Below are 21216 nucleotides of genomic sequence, written 5' to 3'. Positions count from 1 at the left end.
ACAAAAACTATAAAATAGTTTTTAATCTTTATGTGTAAGGGTCCTTAGATCCTGTTTTGCTTTGGTTTATAAGATTACTTGACAAGATACTTACAGAATCTCTAAGCATATCAAGCTCTTAAATTCCTCTAAAACAGAGAGATGAATGCATTGCCACCATGAATAATGTAGGTGGTTGGAAGAGGGTAGCTGGCAATACACATTCTCTTTATTGTCATCTGGAATCCAGGGCTGTCAACACCACAGCATAGTAGTTATCCCATTTGAAATCCCTAATCATCTGACACCTCTCAAGAAATTTCCGTAAGAAAGGCATTTTCTAACACCAGCATACCTTGTTGGTGTCACCACCAAACTGGCTCTGACCTTTTTAATTTGGAGTGCATCCAGATTCATCAAATTTTGTACCTGATGTAATGCCTAGAACATTATAAACACTGTTAATATGTGTGAACTAAGAGTGAATGAATTTAAGGACATGTGTGAGCCTATTAATAATTAGAATGCTAGCTAGTTTTAGATACACTGAGAAGCATGCCAGCTAACGAGCCTAGGAAATTCTTTCTCTCTGGTCAGCACATCTTGGAAACATAAAGAAAATCTATATCTAACACATAGTTCACAGGAAGAAAAAAAAAAGGTTAACATTTTCAAGTGTCTTTATATGTTGGGTGCTTTTCTTTCAAACATTGTTCCATACTTGACCCTAGGAACTCAGAGATGAGTAAGAAATAGTCCCTGACCACCTGAGTTTTTATTCTGTGGGAGAGTAAGAGTAGTAAATACTTACAATGGAGAGTAAGAACTATGAAAAAGGTATTCTCAGTTGCACAGTGGGAGACAGGGATGCAACATCTGTTTGGTTCAAGAACAACATCTCAGGAGAAGTGATACTTAACCCAAATTTCAAAGGATTTTGGAAGAAGCCAAGAAAAGGGAGAAAACAGGGTATTCTAAAATAGGAATAGCCTATGGTAAGGCACAGAGGGGTGAAATAGTCTGATACATTTTAGGCACTACTTTGATTTTGCTGGGTTTTTAGAATGCATAGATTGGGAAATTATGAGAGTTGAAACTAGACAGGTGGACAAGAGTACTATGTTTAAGGCCTTCTCTAAGCAGAATTTAGACTTCGTTCTGAGTGCTATAGAAAGCTGTTGTAATGGGTTCTGAAGAGAATGACATAGCTTTGCATTTTAGAAAAAATTAGTCTTAGCAAATATGATGCAGAGAATGAATTGGAAATGGACAGACTAGCTGGATGACAAGCCTAGTATTTATTTATCTTGACATTCCTGGAATGTTATTTCCACACTTACACTAGAAGGCCCTATTAGCCTTATGCTCTGACCCTGTTGTTGAGCAGAAAGTCCAAGCTAATGTAGGAGAATTAAATGTATGTGGGATCTGTCCACATGCTCTGGTTCTCTCCATAATGAGCAGGTATGATTGATCACTTCATCAAATGCCATGTATCTTATTTTATTTGGCCTGGTATAGAATCACAAGAAAAAGACTACAGAAAAAGTTCTTGAAGTGGACAAAGCTCACTAGAACTACAATTCATAAAGACAGGCTTTTAACTTCACTCTGCTCAAGAAAGACGGTTTCGGAAACTGAATATAGATTTAAGAGTATAGACACTGATTCTATTGAGTGATACCAAAGGTGGTATTCAATTTGTCAGATGGCCCATTTCCCTCATACTTATCCACTTCCTACCAGTCTGTTTTTCGTCCTTTTGTAAAAGTGCCCTATACTAGGCGTGTGTAGCATTTGATATGTTTGTTGAATCAGTGTCAGTCTGTCCAATCAGCCATCAACCACTGTTAAATTTCTTGAGGATAAAGATTTTACTGTGCTGCTTTTGGATATCTTCTTCACTATAACTTAACCTTGTTTTCTGCTTGTAGTAGTCATAATAATTTACACATTGCATTACGAAGCAGGTTACTCCAAAACAGGAAAAGTAAAGGTTCTATCTCATTACCATCTGTGAATCAATTAATTCCATTTTCCTGATTTGAAATAAGTAATGAAGTAACCTTTGAGATTCTAAAAGAACTATTAATGCCTCCTTCTTTACAAATAAAATCTCACTTAATAACCAGCAAACCAGTTAAATTCACTTCCCTAGGTTTTAATCTGCCACTTACTGGAAGATTTTTCTTGGCAGTTTACTTAACCTGTGTAAGGTACTGGCACATGAAAAACACTCAAAAGGTATTACTTCCCTTTTCTTTCTTTTCTTCTCCTGCCACCACCTCCTACTTCCCTTCTAAATGGGCTTCAGTGCTACCACCAGAATGTACTAGCTGGTGAGATGGGCTAAGTTGAGCATCAGCTTCCTGATGTCCAAAAGGAAGGAGCCGGTGGGACTTCTAGAAAACAGGCCATTCTGATTTAATCAAATCTTGGGCTTTTCAGAGGTTTCACAAGTCATTTAAGTCTAGTTGCCTTGCAACACACAAACTACCTCCTCAGTAGCTCTCTCTACCCTGAGAGCCATTTGGCTTTAGCTTCCAACCAGAGTTCTCAGTGTTTGCCATTACTAGAAATAGTAGTGTATGTGGTAGGGGGAGAGGAGACACATTCTCACACTGTTACTGACTTCATAGTTTCTTTTGTGAATTGATGTATTGAGAACTATAGAACTGCCAAAAAAAAGAACCACCAGCATCCTCCAAGATTATAGGTTGTTCTTAGTTCCTCAACACCAGCCTTATTCTCCTCCATCCTCTTGCAGGTGTGTATCCCCTATTTGGACGAAATGCTTCCAATCTCTCAGGAGCTGCCTTGCGAGTTCATGTGGTTCTGTCTTCTCTTTCCCCACATCTGGGGCCCACTCATGAGCTGGACTCCATGGACTGCAGCAGCCACAGTGAGTCAGAGCAGCTCCCCAGAAGAACTGATGAGAGCTTGCTGTCTCCTCCACATGGCCACCAGAAGTCTGCCTCCACCCAGGTCCCCTGCTGCAGCTCCACACCAGAAATCTGCCCAGCCCCGGAGGGCCCTGCTGAGGATGGAACTTTTGCAGTCAGTATCCTGGTAGAAAGAGCCATGCACTTGAGCTTGAAAGGTATGATGCTCTGTTCACTTATCCAGGAGCATGTATTTGGCTCCAGGATATAGTCCTGTCTTCACAAGTCTTTCAAATTATGGCAGGATCTGCAAGAACTGTTAATCATCCCAATCACTGATTTTTTTTTTTTTAATATTTATTTGTGCATACGGAACTGGGGTACAGGCCAGAGGGTGGTGAAAGGATTCACCAGAGACAGAGTGGGGAGCAGAACAGGCAGATCGACAACGTACACTGCTGAGGGGAGCAGCAGGCAAATCAGAAGAGGTCTGCTGCGCCATGTGGATCACCAACAGGGCAGGCAGGGTCTGAACTCATGCTGAAGTGGCTTTAGCTTCTTAGTGCTGTGCTTTAACCCGCTGCACCACCAGGGAGGGCCTAATCAATGATTATTATATTTCCCAAGTGAAATTTTTCTGAACTGAAGTGGACTTTGTCAGTTATCTTAATTTTGTGTATCATAAATTCCTTAGCCTAGAATATGTATGTCAATTTAGATACCTCTTTTCCTTATCCACCATCAAATCATCATTAAATTGTTCTGTATCTTCCATATCGCTTCCTTCTCCATTCCTGCCAAATCAAGTCCTTTCTTATGTGTCTAGAGCCAAGGGCCCTTAACAATGAATTCATAAACCCCTAAGAGACCTAAGGTGAAAATCAGATTAGTGAACTTGGGCAGGAAATATTACATCTTGATTTTTATTAACTTCTAACTAGAATTTAACATTTCCTCCAAATGTGAATATAGGCAATAGACCCTATTAATATTAACAAAACCTGGAATATTATAAACAATAGAAGTCACAGGTATTTTCATATCATGTTGTAGTTATTGCAGATAGCTTTGAATATCATTTATACTTATTACTCTGAAATTGCAAGTTACTAAACATACAATTAGATTTTATTATTAATAAATCACATATATTACTATATCACAAAATTTGAGTTTGATAATTATGCCGGTATAATTTGATTTGTTATTCCATGTATTTTATATTATGCATTTTAAAAAACACTATTAAAAGAAAGGCCCATAGGGCCCTCCCTGGTGGTGCATCAGGTTAGGATGTAGCACTGCAAGCTAACCGTAGCCACTTCAGTGTGAGTTCAATCCTGGGCCCCGGAGGTGATCCACATGGCGCGGCAGACCTCTCCTGGCCCACCCACTGCTCCCCTCAGCAGTGTACTTAGTCCATCTGCCTGTTGTGTTCCCCACTCTGTCTCTGGTGAAGTCTCTCACCACCCCTGCACCTCTGCCTTGTATATTCCAGTTCTGTATGCATAAATAAATAAATCTTTTTTTTTTTAAAGATTTATTTATTTATTCATACAGAACTGGGGTACAGGCCGGAGGCTCAGGGGCGGTGAGAGGCTTCACCAGAGACAGAGTGGGGAGCAGAACAGGCAGATCCACGAAGTACACTGCTGAGGGGAGCAGCGGGCGGGTCAGGAGAGGTCTGGCTCGCCATGTGGTCTCCTCCGGGGCAGGCGGCAGGCGGGAATCGAACTCATGCGGAAGTGGCTTCAGATTCTCAGTGCTGTGCTTTAACCCGCTGCGCCCCCAGGGAGGGCCAATAAATAAAAAAAAAAAAAAGGAAAAGGCCCATAGACCTCACCAGACAACAGAAGGAGTCCCTTGCCCTACCTTTATTCAGCCTTGTAATCTCTCCAAAAGTTTTCCCTTTGCTATTGTCCTTCACTTTTGCCTGGCTAACTCCATCTCCTCTTAAGACACAACTTAAGCATCACCATTTACCAGAGAATTTTCTGATATGAAGGACACTTGCCCCCCTTCAGTCTCCCCCCACCACTTTGCTTTGTAACACTTTGCCTCATTATAGCATATAGCACAAGGTATCGAAATGTTTCTTTTCTCTTTCACTAGATGTGAGGTATTTAAATGTAGACATCTTACCTCATTAGTCACTGACTCAGCAAAAAAAAATTATATACTATGTAGCATGTACAAACACTATCCTAGGTGCTGGAGATAAATAGCATGAACAAACTACACAAGAATAGTGTCCTTGTGGAACTTACATTCTAGTAGGAATATATTTGGTCCTCTATTCCTAGGCACTAAGTTGCGTGTATAACTTTGAGCAAGTTGTTCTCTTGCTGTTTTGAAGGAGTGGGGTTAACAGTTCCGGATGTATGCTAGTTAATTAGAGCGTGACAACTGTAGCTTTGTGAGTCAGCAGGTTTCAATGTACACTTTTGGTTTGGCTTCCCCCTTGACTCCTAATGTCCCCCTCTCTCAGCTTTTGTCACGCATCCTTAGTGCTGTGCAACAGGGACAAATTCATATGCATAGTAGCTTTTTTTTTTTCCATAGTTATCCTTCACTGCTACTTCTCCCTGACTACAGTATCAATACACATTACTCCCAGATTATAAACCTCTGTAATGATCCCTGAGGATCATTAGTCTTTTTATAACCTTTGTGTCTCAGGGACCTTGAAATATTTTATCTCAAGGCAAAGTCTTCTTCAAGTACAGTATTGCTTTACTGTGTTAGAGATACTGAGATTCCATATGAATCACAAAATTGGGAAACAGTTTATATTTTTTACTGTCCTACTAACGCACCCATTTTTGCCAATTCTGATACATGTAACTGAATTTTTTTATGAATTTTTTTCAGAGACAAATCAGAAGATGAATGAATTAGGGGAAGCACCAAAAAACAGATTTTTTAAAATTTGGGGTGTTTACTATGTTGAAAATAAAATTTAACATATAAAATTGTAGTTTATAGTTCATTATAGGGGGTGTCTCCATTTTGCAAAAAGCAACATACTGTAACTTTTCAACTAAACAACAAGTTACATGTTCTAAATATCACTTGGTATCACTTGGCAAGGTATTGTAACAAAAACTTATTGAACATCTTATCCCAAATTCTGTATTCATTTTTGTACATTCATTATGGAGTTTAATCCTTACCACAAACAGGGCTATGGTGCGTGTAGATTACATGCTCTTTCTTACAAGTAAAGAAAAGAAAGCTCAAAAAGATAAAATTACCTGCATTACCCAGTAAATTCTGCAAAGCCAGAATTTGAATCTATGACTAAATCTAAAACTCATGCTCTTTCCTCTCTACCATCCTGCCTCTCAGATACAGGACATATCTGTGTTTGCCAGTTAGTCCTCTGAACTATGTTTGCCAGTGAGTTGAGCTGAGGGTAGGTATATATTTATTACATGACAATCCTGTGCTTACATTGCAAGGATGGTAATTCAGTTCTGCAAGTAGCACAGACTTAGTGCTAGGCCAGTGCCAGGTACAGGCTACAGAGAAAATCATTTATAGTTTGTATCCCCCAACAGCTAACAACCCATTAAAGAGTATTGAAGACCAAAAAGATAATTTAATGCATAGTGTTTATTGTTTAGAAATCAAGAAATGAGATTGTCTAAAGAATCTAAGAAATGAGGGGAACTTTTTTAAATGAATAAGATTTTACAAAGTGAGAATAAAATTCCAGGTGGATATTTCAATTTGAACAAAGTTAATAAAATAAGAAAATGTGGGTTTGGGCTTCCTTGGAGATAGTGGGGTAGTGGGGAGGGTTTGTGGTAGCAGACCATCATCTTTGGCTATAACTCATCATCACTACAAGGAAATTAGAATAACGAAGCGGTAAACAGGGAACCTGACTAATAAATAAGGTTGTAGAAGAGCTAGGGATGGCACCATGTGACTTTTCTCCAGCCAAGCTTGACTTTTCCTTCCTAATCAATCAGTTCCCCTGACCTTTTTGCTCTGTACTAATTTTTAGCCTGGCTTTCTTTCTCCTTTGCCCAGCTTCCAAACCTCACCTGACATCCTGCTCTTCCTCTCTTTCAACCTGTTCCAAGCACACTAGTTCTACTTTGCTTTTTCTTGAATGTATAGACAGATTCTTGCCTCATGATCTGAGTCTTATGTTCCTCTGCGTACAATTTTCTTCACTTCTGGCATGTCCACTGAAATCTTATCAGCAAGGCCTCTCTTGACCATCAATCTAAAATTGCAGCCCCTCCCCAACATTTCTTATCCATCTTTCTGATTTATTTTGGTCTGTAGCCTTTACTGTGTATTTTTATTTTGTCTTTTTTTTTTTTAAGAATGTAAGTCTTACAAAGACAAGAGGTTTTTGTTGTTCACTCATTTTATTTACTGATTTAAATATAGACTTACAACTATCTCTAAAATGTAACAAGCAGTAAATTTTGTTAAATGAAGAAGTAGGTGATTCTGAAGCCTTGTCAGGTGCCTTCTTCTTATACCTTGTCTGATTTCCTCATTTGCCTCTTCAATAGGAAAGTTGCTTATGGGGAATTCAACAGGATAAATCACAAGAAATTCATGGACTCATTCAACAAATGCTAAGTTTCTACTATCCAACAGTGTAGGGTATAGGATCATACCTCTTACACAGAAAGTATCTACTACCTTTTCTCCATTTTCACTGCCACCTACCTTGTTTAGGCTGAAAATTTTTGATGAATCAGAGAGCCCTATCCATATCTGCTATTTCCAGTGTTCCCTTTCAATTCTCATTCGGCAAAAGGAAGTTTTATGGCTAATAGACCAATGACCTCACCTCTCTACTTAAAATACCTCACTGGCTTCATAATACCTGCAGTGTCATGTCACCACACTCACAGTGCCACCTAATTTGTCTTTCAGCTTTGTTTCAGCTGTTTCATATATTCAAAACTTGTGTTTTTTGCCAATGTTCCTTTGTCTCTCATTTTACCTAGACTTTGTCTGTACTACTTCTACCTAGAATACATTTTTTTCCTCTCTTAATACAGCAAACTTGCTCCTGATCCTTAAAAATAGACTAAAATGATAGCAATACTTTGAAGCCTACTCATCTCACTAGCAGAAGACACCCCCTTATATGTTTCCAAAACCCCCTATACCACCCCTCAGTTTTCCTTCTTCATATCTTTTATTACTCTACTGAAAAATATCTGTTCATGTGTGTCTCTGTTCCTTGGGGACAGGGGCTGTGTGTTGTTTGTTTCTGTATCCCAGCACCCAGATCTTGACAAGGTAGCTAAGCAGTTGCCCTCTTGTTTGTGAATATGATACTTAATAACTATTATGTTTCTGGCATGAGTTACAAATCAATCCCTTGTTATTTGGACTTTTTCTGTTTAGCCAGGTCCCAGCAAGGATCATGGTACACACCTGACTTTCAAATGTCTGTCTTCTTTCCTGATTCCCATCATTGCAGTGATAAGCTCTATAAAGTCTGTACTCTTAGGGCATACTGTATTGGGCCCTGAGAATATAAACTTACCCTCGTTTTCTGGAATAGAAGTAAAAAAAAATTGGTTCTCCCAACAGAGCCATTAGATTGCTTTGTGACTTTGAGCAAACCCAGATCGCTTTTCCTCAGCTGCAAAATATGTTGTTATAGAAGATCATCTCTATAACTTTCCTCAGTTCTCTTCTTCCAAGAATATCTTGCTAGGGCTAACATATGCCAACACTCTGTCAGTTACTACTTACCAACCTTTTGTGAGAGTCAGATAAATCCTTCCATAATTTCTACATTGACTTTCCTACTGCTATCAGCAGTGTTCTAGATGTGACTGTCCCTTCCCTCCCTTGGAAGCCTCTTTCTTGAAAAGCAAATAACACTTAAAACTGCATGCAGAAGACTCAAATAGCTCTGAATTATGAATTTTGCTCTTAGCTAAATTTAAACATCATATAGCATAGAACATACAATGTTCCTGCTTCTGAAAAGAAGACTTCTCACTGGATGCTTTTGTTTGAAAAAGTTCTGCTGAACCTTCTATAAAAATCAGCTTCATGAGATGAAAAAATGCACAGAATTAAGAATGATGTAAAATATATATATATATATATGTGTGTGTGAGTGTGTATATATATATTTAAAATTAAAAAAAAGAAAAGAAATGTAAACTGGAACAAAAAAAAATCAGCTTCACTAACCTCAGTGTTTGTGTACTGACACCATACATGACAGGTACCTCTAGCCTTGTTTTGTGAAAGGCCAGCTGAAGAACAAGGAGTAGTTTGAGGTAAATTACATAAATAATACTCTCAATAAAAACTAAAATCATCTTTGGTATCATCAACCTTTAAAGGCTTTCTTTACCTATCTGCTTCTTAGAAATAGACTAAATTTTTATTAGCATATGAAGTTGGCTTTTGCTTGAGGGGGAAGTTCCTATCTACTCTTTCCAGCCAGAGGGACTCTTAACCAGAAAGAGTTCATTAGAACTACTGTAATGGAAAAAACCCAGGAGAAAGAGTCAGAAAGTCTGGCTGGACTTTCCAGTGCTAGGGAACCAGGTGTGCAATGAGCAAGCCCCTTTACCTCTCTGTTCCTTGTGGCTTACTGTAAAATAGGCAGAGAGACTCTGCCTACTAAACACATGTTTAGTGTGAACTAAACAGTTTGTTATCTCATTGAAAAAAATATAACCTCCTTGATGCATAAAACTTTTTTTCATATGTATGTAAAACACAGAAGATTCAGTGCTCTTAAAGCAGAAAGTAAAGCTGATTTACCTTTTTTAACTGCTCTCAATGTGTATCCCAACCCTGTGGGAGACATAACAGCTTTCTTCTGGGCTGGATCAGGAGTATATCAGAACATGACCTTTTCCTAAAATATAAACAGGCCCAGCTGAATTTCCACTAATGGAGGAGAGGCAGGGAAACCTGATAGACTGCTCTCCCACACCGCTTTCTCTATCACCTGCCTGTTTATCCGAAAGAGGTATTTCTGTTTAAGACTGAGTAGGGAACAGTTTTCAAAGTCAAAATAGTGGTTTTGTCTCAAAGCTTTAGCAAATAGCAGCTTCAAAAATAACAAACCTCAAAATAGATGGGGTTGCGGAGAAGGTAGTGACACCAGGAAAGTAGTATGAGAGAAATCTGCGCAATATTGACATATAGTCAGAATCTTTTGTGGGAAGTGATTTGAGAAAATTGCTGCCCAGAGATCCACAATGATCGAATATGTCATGCTAAATTAGTGTAGAATCCAGGAGAACCAAGGGGTCCTCTCTGCTGACCTCTCTCAAAGTTTCCCTGTTGCTGTGTACTGCAAGCAGGCAAGGCAAGTTCTCTCTCCTCCAGCCCTGGCAACCATCTGTAGACAAAGGTCAGTGAGGCATCTCCAAACCTTTGGTAAGGGCTTTATGCTCATTCTGTGCATCTAAGGAACGGAAACACAGACATAGATTTCTGTAAAATGTTGGGGAAGTTCCCATTATTTATGCCAAGCATAAGGACAGGATAGTTGTCCCTAGCAGTCAGAATTTATGACATTTTAAAGAAATCAGTTGAGGGCACCTCCCTAGTGGCCTCGGGATTAAGACTCAATGCTGGCACTGCTATAAGCTGAGTTCAGTACCAATCCCCAGCCAAGGAGCTGACCAGCGTATGTAAGGCACAGCAGACATCACTGCTCCCCTTAGCAGTGTATTTCAGTAGATCTGCCTGTTCCCCTCTGTCTTTGGTGAATCCTCTCATCTCACTCCTGCCCCGGCTCTCTGGCCTACATCCCAGTTCTTCTATGCAAAAATAAGTAAAATTGTTTTAAGAAAATAATCAGTTGAAACTTGAGGTCTAGTCAGGAAAGTGGAGAAAGAGTGAGAGTTAAAATTGAATGTTTATAGAAGAACTGATACCTGATCGTTTTGCAATTCTGCTTTTGCCTCTTAGTCCAGTTATTTCCCATCATCCCACAAAGTACAAAGAAAATTGAGAAGTCATTTCTCACTGGGTGATATTTATGAACTGAATCTTTAAAAGGACAGTTTCAGGACCAGAAAAGATAACTGGAAACATTACAAATACAGAAAATATCTCAAGCAGAGATCCAAAGTGGGAGAGGACTAGGAATGATTTTGTTTATACCTGTATAATAGAAGGTTTCCAACACATTCTTTTTGGTATCCTAAGGTACAGTCATTCCACTCTGTTCTATTTCAGGGAGCCCCTTGACAGAGCGGAAAGTCCCCATACCCAGTTGTTGTGTGTCCTTTGCAACAGCTGATGAGTCATCGCCTGTCTACACCAAAGTGATTGAAAACACAGATTCTCCCATCTGGAATTTCCAACAGCAGTCAAGGTTTGTATTTTATGATATTCCAACAGCCTTCCAGAATCTCCTTCTTGTTCTGTGAGACATACCCAGAGCAAGGAATAGACCATATAACAATCTTCACCAAACCTGAAATATACTTTTCTTACAAAGCAGTTATATAGTCCTAGTGGTTATGAATTTGCAGTTAGTAGTGATTTAAAACTATGTGGTTTTTGTTAAAATGCTCAGGATAACTCAAAACTAGTTCAGTAAGGAACTTTTATATCTGTGCTCTGTTTTAAAAGCACTGTAAATTAAGGATGATTAAAAAGGGCTCAAATTGTGGCATTCATGATCTTCTTGGGAAAAAATATACATGAAAAACTACAGTCAAATGTATTGAGTGTTAAGGTAGTGTATAAGAGAAGTAAAAAGGTTGCTGGTGGAGCTCAGAAAAATAATTTAGCCAACTTGAACATTAGGGAAGGCTTTTTAAGTAAGACACCTCAGCTAATTCAAATATTGTATACAAGTTATCTAGGTGAAAGAACAAATCTCAAGAAAGGCTATAGATTGTGTATCTTGGAAAATTTTTTTGGTGCAGTAGAAAGAGCCTGGGCTTTGAAACTAGAGAGATTTGGCCTCTATAAATGCCATCACTTGTCATTTACTAGTCAGTTGTGTGAACAAGTTATGTAACACCTATGAGCCTTGGATTCCAAGTGGGTATAATATTACAGGGTTATTATATAAAGTTAAATGATCAGGAAAATTACCTCATACATAGTAGGTACACAACAGCTCTTGGATCTCCTTTGGAAGATGCCAAAACAAGCGGAGGTGAAGTCCTGCCAATCATGTTGAAGAATGGCTTAGAGATGGGGCAGGCAGAGGCCCACTATTGGGGAATGGGGCTTGCCCTTCCTTTTCTTCCATTACCTGTTTCATCATCATTAGAAGTGTGAGATCTATTTCTAATTACTGTTACATTATTTTTATATTGCATCTTTTTTCATGAGTTTAACACTAGCTATATCACATGGTGTCAGATCTGCAATTTTCTCACCATGTTTACATACTAGATGAGTCTCAACAGTTGCTCAGATGTTCAGAGTTTCAAAATTTGAGAGGTAACTCAGTTCTCTGTCAGCTGCTTGAAATTATACCAAGTCTGGCCATAGTAACAAGGTACTTCTTTAAAATATCAAATCTGCCTTAAAAGATGAGTCCAGAGAACTGCGTTTCTGAGTAAAGGTGATTTGTTCATTCAGAACCTACCTTTGTGAACTTGATGAAGCAACCTTAACAGTTTCCTAATTTTAGCTTCTCATTTTATAGTTAAGAATTCTGTCACCCAGGAAGGTTATATAGTCTGCTGATAGCAGAGGCAACATTCAAAGAAAAATGAATACTGCTATTGTTTATAATTCCTTTACCACAAAATTATTTTACTTGATCTTCCTGGTAACCTTGTAGGTAGACATTATCTTATTTAACAGGGAAGAAAACCAGACTCAAAGAAGCTGAGTTCTCAGGATCACTCAGGTAATATAGTGAGCTAGAGTTAGAGGCAGGTAATTTTGACTCCCAGCTGGAATTCAAATCTCTGACATGGTTTTGTTTCACTTTAGCTTAGAGCATCTCATTGGTCTTGAAGTAGGCCTCTTCCATTTCCCCAGTGGTGCGTGGAGAAGGAAAATGAGTCTCTTGGTTTTCTCTAGTTCTTTATCTTGCTTACCTGAAGCAGTAGTACCTGTCTTGGAACTGCCCAAATCTTTGTAATATAAAACTAGGTAATTCACTTGATGTGTATTAGAGGTACTCAGTGAATTCCTCTTCAACATCTTTATATGGTATGAAAGTTAAGCACTTTTTATCATTTTGGTGCCTTGCCACTTGGGTATGGGTTTGGTAGGTCAAAATAAGGTTCAGATCACACCCCCATCACTGAGTGACCTTGAGTAACTCACTTCACCTCTGAGCCCTACTTCATCATCTGTAAAACAGGAGGAATAATGCCCATGCCATAGTTTTTGTGCAGATACCTGTATATGAAATATTTGGCACCCTGCCTGACCAAGGTAGCATTCAGTTGGTATTCCTTATCTTCTCTTTTCTCCCTTCTCACCATTCTGCCATTCCCATGACATCAGAAGAACCCGTAACAGCTCTAATATAACTGTTCGTTACTTCCTGACATGCTCCATTTCCACAATCCGTCCCTTTTCTTGAGAAACAAGAATTAGAACGGCAGCTTCCTTGAGGGAGGAGGCACTGGCTAGGGAGTACTGCATCCTGAGAACCTATTTTCAGGTCTTGGTAAATTATTTCACCTCTCTCAGCTTCCATCTAACTTTGAAGATGAAAATATATCCTAGTGACTGACCATGAAGATGAAATGAAGGTGAAGGAAAGTTCTTTGCAAAATACCAGATAGTCTTAAAATCTTAAGTTTCAATGTATGCAAATCTCCTATGTACTTCATTCATGATTGTTTTTCTTATAGGCTATCAAAAGAGCTTCTGTTGGACTCACAACAAACTCTGGTCTTCAAAGTTTGGCATAAAGGAGGTATGAACACTATTCTGTTGAATATCTGTGTGTTTATAAAAATAAGCTCACATCCTCTTGATAATTTGTGAATTCTTTTTTTTTTACCAAGTAAAATTATAGCACTGATGCTGCAAATGCATTTATATGTTAACGGAAATCCCACAGAATGCTTTGTCATTGTGTGGAACTTAAATGCTTTTTTGATTGACTACCTCCCTAGCGCAGAAAGCCAAGAATATCTGAATCTTTCCAGTTGTAACACGACCATCATAATGTATAATCTGCTGTACACAAATGATTGTTCTTCCCTCTGTTGAGTTGGCTTATTAACCAAGACCCCAGCATTTATTTTTAGGTAGCACACAAGAATAGAGTGTGACAACTTGTCCTTCCTTCTTTTAAGAAACTCTTAGCACAGAGGTGCTGATTTCATGGTCCTTGAGCTTAGTTTAATCAGCTACCATTTATTAGGAGATGAAATACAAGAAAATTAAAAACAGAGACTCTGAAATCATACTCTTAGATTCAAATACCAGCTTTGTTTTTACAAGGTAGTGTGACCTTGGGTGACTGACTTGACTTCTTTATAAGATAAGGATGGTAATAATATTGCCTACTTTGTAGGGTTTCAGGAGAATTAAATGAATGAGTTTAGAAAACTGGTATTTTGTAAACACCATCTCAGTTTTTATTGGTGAATGGCAATGTGCTAAGAGCTTTACCAATATCTCTGATCCTTCAAGGTAAAGATATAATTAGTTCAGTTTTATAGATTTAGTAAAAGCTGAAACCCAAGTCAAGTGGCTTGACTGAGATCATGTACCTTAGTGGATAGAACCAGTTTTTAAACCCTCTTCTAACTGGCTAGTACAGCCCTCACCTTTTGTACTTTGCCATCCTGATAAAATTGTGTAGCTCAGAAAAATGAAGTGATATGGTTATACAACTGTCTCACACCTTCTGCACTTAGAAAAATTCGTCTCATTAAATCGTCCTGTAAATCTGGCTCTTTTATAATTAGTGCTATGGGTTTCCAAATTTTTGTTGTTTAGGGTCGTCTATAGCACCAGTTTTTGTCTGTCAGGGGTAAGTTTCAGAATTAACCCCGACACTTAATAAAGACCTGAGAGTATTTAAGGTGTAAAGGAAATTACTTACATTTGCTTCACTTGGGAGTAAAGCTATGGATCTAGTCTTGACTTGATATTTGACTCATGCGGCTGCCTTGTATCACTTAACCGTGTGCCCCACGGTTAATTCCAGTCTCATAAATGAATGCAGGAGCTGATCCTGAATTCATTTTCTCTGAACCAACACAAGGATTTCATGCTGAATTTGCCCTGGCTTCTCTTCTTCTCTCTAAAGACCTTCAAAGATGGTCATGCAAACCAGGGTTGCCTCAGTTCAAAATTCACTTTAACAGGAAAAAAGTAATAAGCTTTGGTCTGATCCAGACCTGGATTCAAATCTTGGCCATGTATTCATAAATTATGTGACATGAGGTAATAACCATCTTACCTCCTCAAACCTCTGCTTTCTTATTTATAAAATTAAGATAATGATACACCTGCCATATAGGCATTTTATGAATTAGAAAAGTAAATAGGAAGCCTTTGGCACATAACTGGTGCTCAATAAATAAGGCTATTTTTATTTTACCTACCTACTATGTGTTTATTATACCTACTATATGTCAGACCCTATTGTAAATGGAAATAAGGAAAATATTTAGGCCAAGCTGACCACTGTTCATCCAGCTTTATCTCCATGCATATAGCTACCTCTTTCCCTATAATCCTATCCTTTCCATGCAGACTTACTGAACCTATTACAAAAAAATGTTCAAACCAAGCTGTATTTGATAAATATTTGAGTTCCTACTCTATGTCAGGCACTATTTTAAGGTATAAAGGTAAAATAAGGCAGACATGTCTCTGATTTTATGGAGCTTACAGCCTAGTGGGGTACATAATTACAGTAGAGTATGATTAGGCAAACATAGGGCATTCTGGTAGAAGAAATCTAACCCAGACTAAGATTGTCAAAAAGGGTTTCTAAAACACACTTCAGCTGTGCAATGAAAAGGGAGGACATAGGTAGTAGCCAGGAGGAACAGCAAATACCAAAACCTGGAATAAAGAGTAAAGTTAAAGTAAAGCTGTCTAGAACACAAAACTGCAAAACTGTGGGTTATCCACTAAATCTAATGCTAAACTTAACCTTCAAAACCACTGTTTTTCTTGGTTGTTGCTCAATTTAGCCACATTTTCTCTTTGTGTGTGTGTGTGTGTGTGTGTGTTTAGAATGTAATAATTTCATATTAGGGAGACACCTCAAAGTGGCATTACCAAAAGTTACAATTAAAGAAGAGGTTCTATATCTGCTAAACAAATGAAACAAGGTTAGTTTTCTTTACAAAATGGTAATTTTCAGAATACAAATGAATGGTCCTAGCCATCATTCTTCGCTCATAGTGGTCTTACTTGACCTACACTCTGGGGAACACAACTTCAAGTATCTTAGAATCAGAGACTATCCAAGTTGAAGGGCATCTTAAATCTGGCTGATACTCCTCATTATACATATGAGGTTTGAGTCTCAGGGATTCAGAGTAATGTTTTCAAGTCAAAAACTTAGTCATATTTGGGGTAGTGGCACATGACCCTTCTGTTCCTCACTACTTTGACTGGTTCTCTGATTACTTTCTGTAATGTTTATCAAGTTTCTCATGATGGAACATGGTGTGGAGAGTATAGGGGACGTAAAAGTTACGTATTGCCTGGTCTGAGCTTTTCAGTAGGCCTCAGTGTAAAGAAAAGCAAGTTGTATAAACAAATGTTGGACAGTCTATGAAAAGCTCACTCTCACCAACAGGGTGCACCAAAAAAAAAAAAAAAAAAACTGAGAGAAATCACGATCACTCCTCTTCAAAAACTGCATTCCTTGATTAATTTAGCAAATTGAAAGCTGAGAATTGTGCCACTGGTAGATTTAGCCTTTGATATTTAGTGCAGGAAATGGAACCTATTCAAAATTGGAATTTGGAGTGACAGAGGCCTGCCTGTCTGTCTATAGCTTCTTTCATGTCAGAAATAAAAACAAGTAGTAGCAAGTTTGACCACAAAAGTCATTGCCTGGTCACTTGTCCAAACTAGAAGGGCCTTCTCATTCATTAAGGGCAGCCCTCCTTTCCACATACAGGAGAACCTGAACCCAGGATCATTTTTTGATCCCTACTGAGTTTCCAGGTGGTTACTAGTCTTTTGTAACTTGTGTCACTTTTGTGGGTTGTTTTTCTTGGGGGATTTTTTTTTTTTTACATTTTTTTTAAAGATTTATTTATTTTTATGCTTACAGAACTGGGGTACAGGCCAAAGGTGTGGTGGATAGAGACAGAGTGGGGAGCAGAACAGGCAGATCAAGTAGGTACACTGCTGAAGGGAGCAGCAGGTGGGTCAGAAGAGGTCTGCCGCGCCATGTGGGTCAGCTCCCTGGCAGATCAAACTTGTGGTGCAGTGGCTGTGGATAGCTGCATAGTGCTGTGCTTCAACTCGTTGCGCCACCAGGGAGAGCCTTATTTGACATTTTAAAGGACACATTTATCAGAAAAGGAGAGAGACGCCTGCATAAACACAGATGGGCAGTCTTGGGAGGAGAACTGCCTCACTTTTGTTCTTAATTAAATATAATACATGTATATGTTATAGAAAATTTGGAAAATATGGACATGTATAAATGAGAAAATGAAAACCCCTCATAATTGCAAGGGTGAAGTTCTTTCAGTTTTTTGACGTTAAGCTACTACTTTCCAAAATGGCTGCACTAAGTGTGCATTCTTACTGGTAGTGTTGCTCTTTCTCCCCATCCTCACCAGCTCTTGTTGTTGGGGACCTTTTCAATGTGTTTCATTCCCTCAGGTGTGGGGTGATATTTTACTGCAGTTTTGACCAGCAATCTCCCTTATTAAAAGTGATAGGCCCTCCCTGGTGGCGCAGCGGGTTAAAGCACAGCACTAAGAAGCTGAAGCCACTTCCGCATGAGTTCGATTCCCGGATGCCCCAGAGGTGACCACATGGCGTGGCAGACCTCTCCTGACCCGCCCACTGCGCCCCTCAGCAGTGTACCTAGTTGATCTGCCTGTTCTGCTCCCCACTCTGTCTCTGGTGAAGCCTCTCACTGCCCCTGAGCCTCTGGCCTGTACCCCAGTTCTGTATGCGCAAATAAATAAATCTTAAAAAAAAAAAGTGATGATAAACATTTTTCCATGTCTATTGGCCTTCTAGATAATTCTCTTTGGTGAATTGTCTGTTCACATCTGCTGCCCATTTATTAATTGGGTTGTTACTTGTTGTTAAATTGAGTAAGTTTTTTATGTTTCTTGGATACTAACATTTTCTCCTACTCAGTAGAATGTGATTTTATTCACTGTATGAAAGCTTGTTAATTTGAGGTTATCCCACTTGTTTATCTTTGCTTTTATTTCCTATTGTAGGGGTGATTTCCCAAAAGCATCTTTATCTGTGATGTTTTAAAATATATAGCCATTTTTTTGCTTTCTAAAATCATAAAAGTATTAAGTAGGGCCTTCCCTGGTGGCACAGCGGTTTAAAGTACAGCACCAAGAAGCTAAAGCCACTTCAGCATGATTTCTGTCCCCACCCTGGAGGTGATCCACATGACCTCTCCTGGCCCACCCTCTGCTTCCCTCAGCAGTGAGCTTCGTCAGTTCTGCCTGTTCTGCTCCCCACTCTGTCTCTGGTGAATCCTCTCACCCCCCCACACCTCTGGCCTGTACCTCAGTCCTGTTTGCATAAATAAATAAATCTTTAAAAAAAAAAAAGTATTAAGTAAATCATATTAAAAATCACAAATTGCACTAAAAGTTTGTTAAATATATCATATATTTAAAAACCAAATATGAAAAATGTGGTAAAATTGAGCTGCTTAAGTAAATCTTTAAAATTAAAAATTCATGCAATTTTCATTCTGGAGCAATAAGTAAATGTCAGCCTTTTTTCCCAAAAAAAAAAATATATATTATATATATAGAGAGAGAGAGCCATTTTTTATATATACTTTGTACCCAACTCTTCTCTTTTCCCCACAGAAGAGGAGAGGGTCATTGGCTTTGCGTCAGTAGACCTCTCCCCACTTCTCTCTGGCTTCCAGTTCGTTTGTGGCTGGTACAACATCACAGACTTCAGTGGAGAATGTCAAGGACAGATAAAAGTTGCTATCTCCCCTTTGGAGAGTCTGATGCACCTCAAAGAAGAAAGGCAAGCAAGACGTGGCATGGATATCCCTGGATCACTGGTATGTATCCTGGTTCAATTCCCTGATCAGAAGGGTTTGGAATACCTTTGTAGCAAGATCCTTTACATGTGCTTGATACTAACCAACTTACAGAACACATGTATTTATAATCTCCTAAGGTCCCATGACCTTTTTGGGGTGTGAAAAATGTTCTAGAATTACATAGTGCACAACTCTGAAGTGAGCATTTCCAAGGCTGAATTTTTTAATTCATAAATTATACCTCAATTTCTAAAAATAAGATGGTTGCAGATTGAAATCTAAAACTATTGGTTGAAATTTTTTCATTCTCTTACATTTAAATTTTTTATTTATTTGTTTTTCTTTATTTTAGTTTGTCTTTCAAAAAATGAAAAGGGATGGAAAGGGGAATTGACAATATTGTACATATAGACAACTCTTACAAGTAGTTTAACTCCAAAGGAAAGAAAGAAACTTTCAGCCTGCCCCAGAGTGGGGAGATCTATCAAGACAAAGATTATGTGTTATTCATTTCTTTAAAACATATGCCTGCCCCAAGGCCTGATAGCATGAGCATCAAGAGATAATAAATGGACAAATACATGAGAAAATGACAAGAAATGCCCCCTGTATAGGAAGGTCTTTCATCAAATCAACCCTGGCAATCATGAGAAAAGAGATATCACAACCAAATTATCTTCACATTTAAGTGTTTAGATATTTAAGTGATGTCTAAACAGGAATTAAGAAATTAACTAGAGGCGCAAGAGTATAAAATATAGATACATCAACTAAAAAGCAATATGATACTATCATCTGTACAATGGCTCTCATAGTCTTATCTCATTCAAGAGAATTGCAAAATTTAAATGAGAAAATGCATGTTAATTTCTCGGCACAGTGTTGTACACTGTGAATACTCAATGAATTGTATTTATACACACACTGAATACTACAAATTAATTGATGCGTCTTTGTTCTAAAAGAACTCGTGTTGACAAGTATGCAATTTTTTCACTTCTATAGATCCCTACATACAATCCCTTTTCTTTCCTGGCCTCTGATGTATATACAGCAATCCCCAGCTGCATTGCAAGACAAACCCCAGAAAGACTTGTTCACACCTCTTCAAAGGATCCTGATTTCTCCTCTGCTGGGAGGTGAGTGATTTCATGATGGGGGGAGAAAGAAAATCAAAGAATGGAAATGTACAAACTGACCGGTCATTTCTCTCTTTTCGTTATTAGAAAAAGATAATAGACATTGGAAAGAACTTGTTAATCTCGTACCACAACCTTCAGGAACCTCAGGATCCTGTGAAAACAATTTTCTTATAAGATAGGGACTAGAGTTTTCATTGCTATCAAAAGGATGGCTTTAGTGTAAGAAACACTCTTGTCCTCAAAAGCATTTAACCTTTATTCATAAAATCAGCCATCAACTGTGTGACAAACCTAAGACTGTTCCTCTCCCAAACCTTTTTACTAAATTATTTTGTAAGAAGCAACTGGCGCATCCTTTTCTCCAAGCCGTGCAGATGTGGACATGCCTATGGATATAAGGTTATAACTTGATCTAAGAACAATATAGCCTCTTTCCTCCTGAATCCCTTCCAAGCCCTAGTTCCATTTCACCTCCATAGGTCTTTCCTCCTCAGGGAAAACAAAGGGGTCTTTCCTACCAGCAGGCACTTCTATAGCAACAGTTACTGTGTAGCCCCTTTATTCCAAGAAAAACACCCTAATGCTACTTAGCCTGTTTCAGTGTAGTACACCAATTGACCCTCTGTCCTCCACAGAAAGGGAGCCTATGTTTCTGTCAAATCCTAACTCGCAGTTTAGATAATTTCTCAGTTTCTTTGATCAGAGTCAGTAAGCAAACCAGAGAGGTAGGATGAAAGTACTGATATAAGGATAGAAATATGCTCTTTAGTAATTGTAAAAGTTAAAAGTTTAATAGGTATTTTTTAATCACATAGATATTCCTGTTCCTACTCCAAAAGAGGCACATAAAAGTGTCATATTCTAATCCAGGCAAAGCTAACCAAATTGTTTATTAATATAATGAAATGCTACTCAAAAACAAAAAGAAATGAAGTATTGATATACAACAAAATGAACTGGACTAAGAGAAACTGGACAAAGAGAAGTGTACATTGCATGTGATTCTGTTTATATAAAATTACTAACCTATAATGACAGAAAGAAATTAATGTCTGCCTCGGCTCGAGGC

General features: G+C 38.4%; 1 protein-coding gene across 2 annotated transcripts in view; it reads left to right on the top strand.

Annotated features, from left to right (window-relative positions):
* The window catches only part of C2CD3 (C2 calcium-dependent domain containing 3), a 100790-nt gene that overhangs the window by 54968 nt on the left and 24606 nt on the right, over positions 1-21216 (top strand). For both annotated transcript variants that reach the window (XM_004683194.2, XM_004683195.2), the window contains exons 24-28: positions 2747-3079; positions 11064-11202; positions 13664-13728; positions 18818-19023; positions 20011-20144. In XM_004683194.2, the coding sequence (XP_004683251.1) occupies positions 2747-3079; positions 11064-11202; positions 13664-13728; positions 18818-19023; positions 20011-20144 (877 nt within the window). The remainder of the gene's footprint in view (positions 1-2746; positions 3080-11063; positions 11203-13663; positions 13729-18817; positions 19024-20010; positions 20145-21216) is intronic.

This window comes from Condylura cristata, unplaced genomic scaffold (genome assembly GCF_000260355.1).
Source record: "Condylura cristata isolate star-nosed mole 26May11 unplaced genomic scaffold, ConCri1.0 scaffold00015, whole genome shotgun sequence".
NCBI lineage: Eukaryota > Metazoa > Chordata > Mammalia > Eulipotyphla > Talpidae > Condylura > Condylura cristata.
This window is presented reverse-complemented; position numbering and strand designations above follow the sequence as displayed.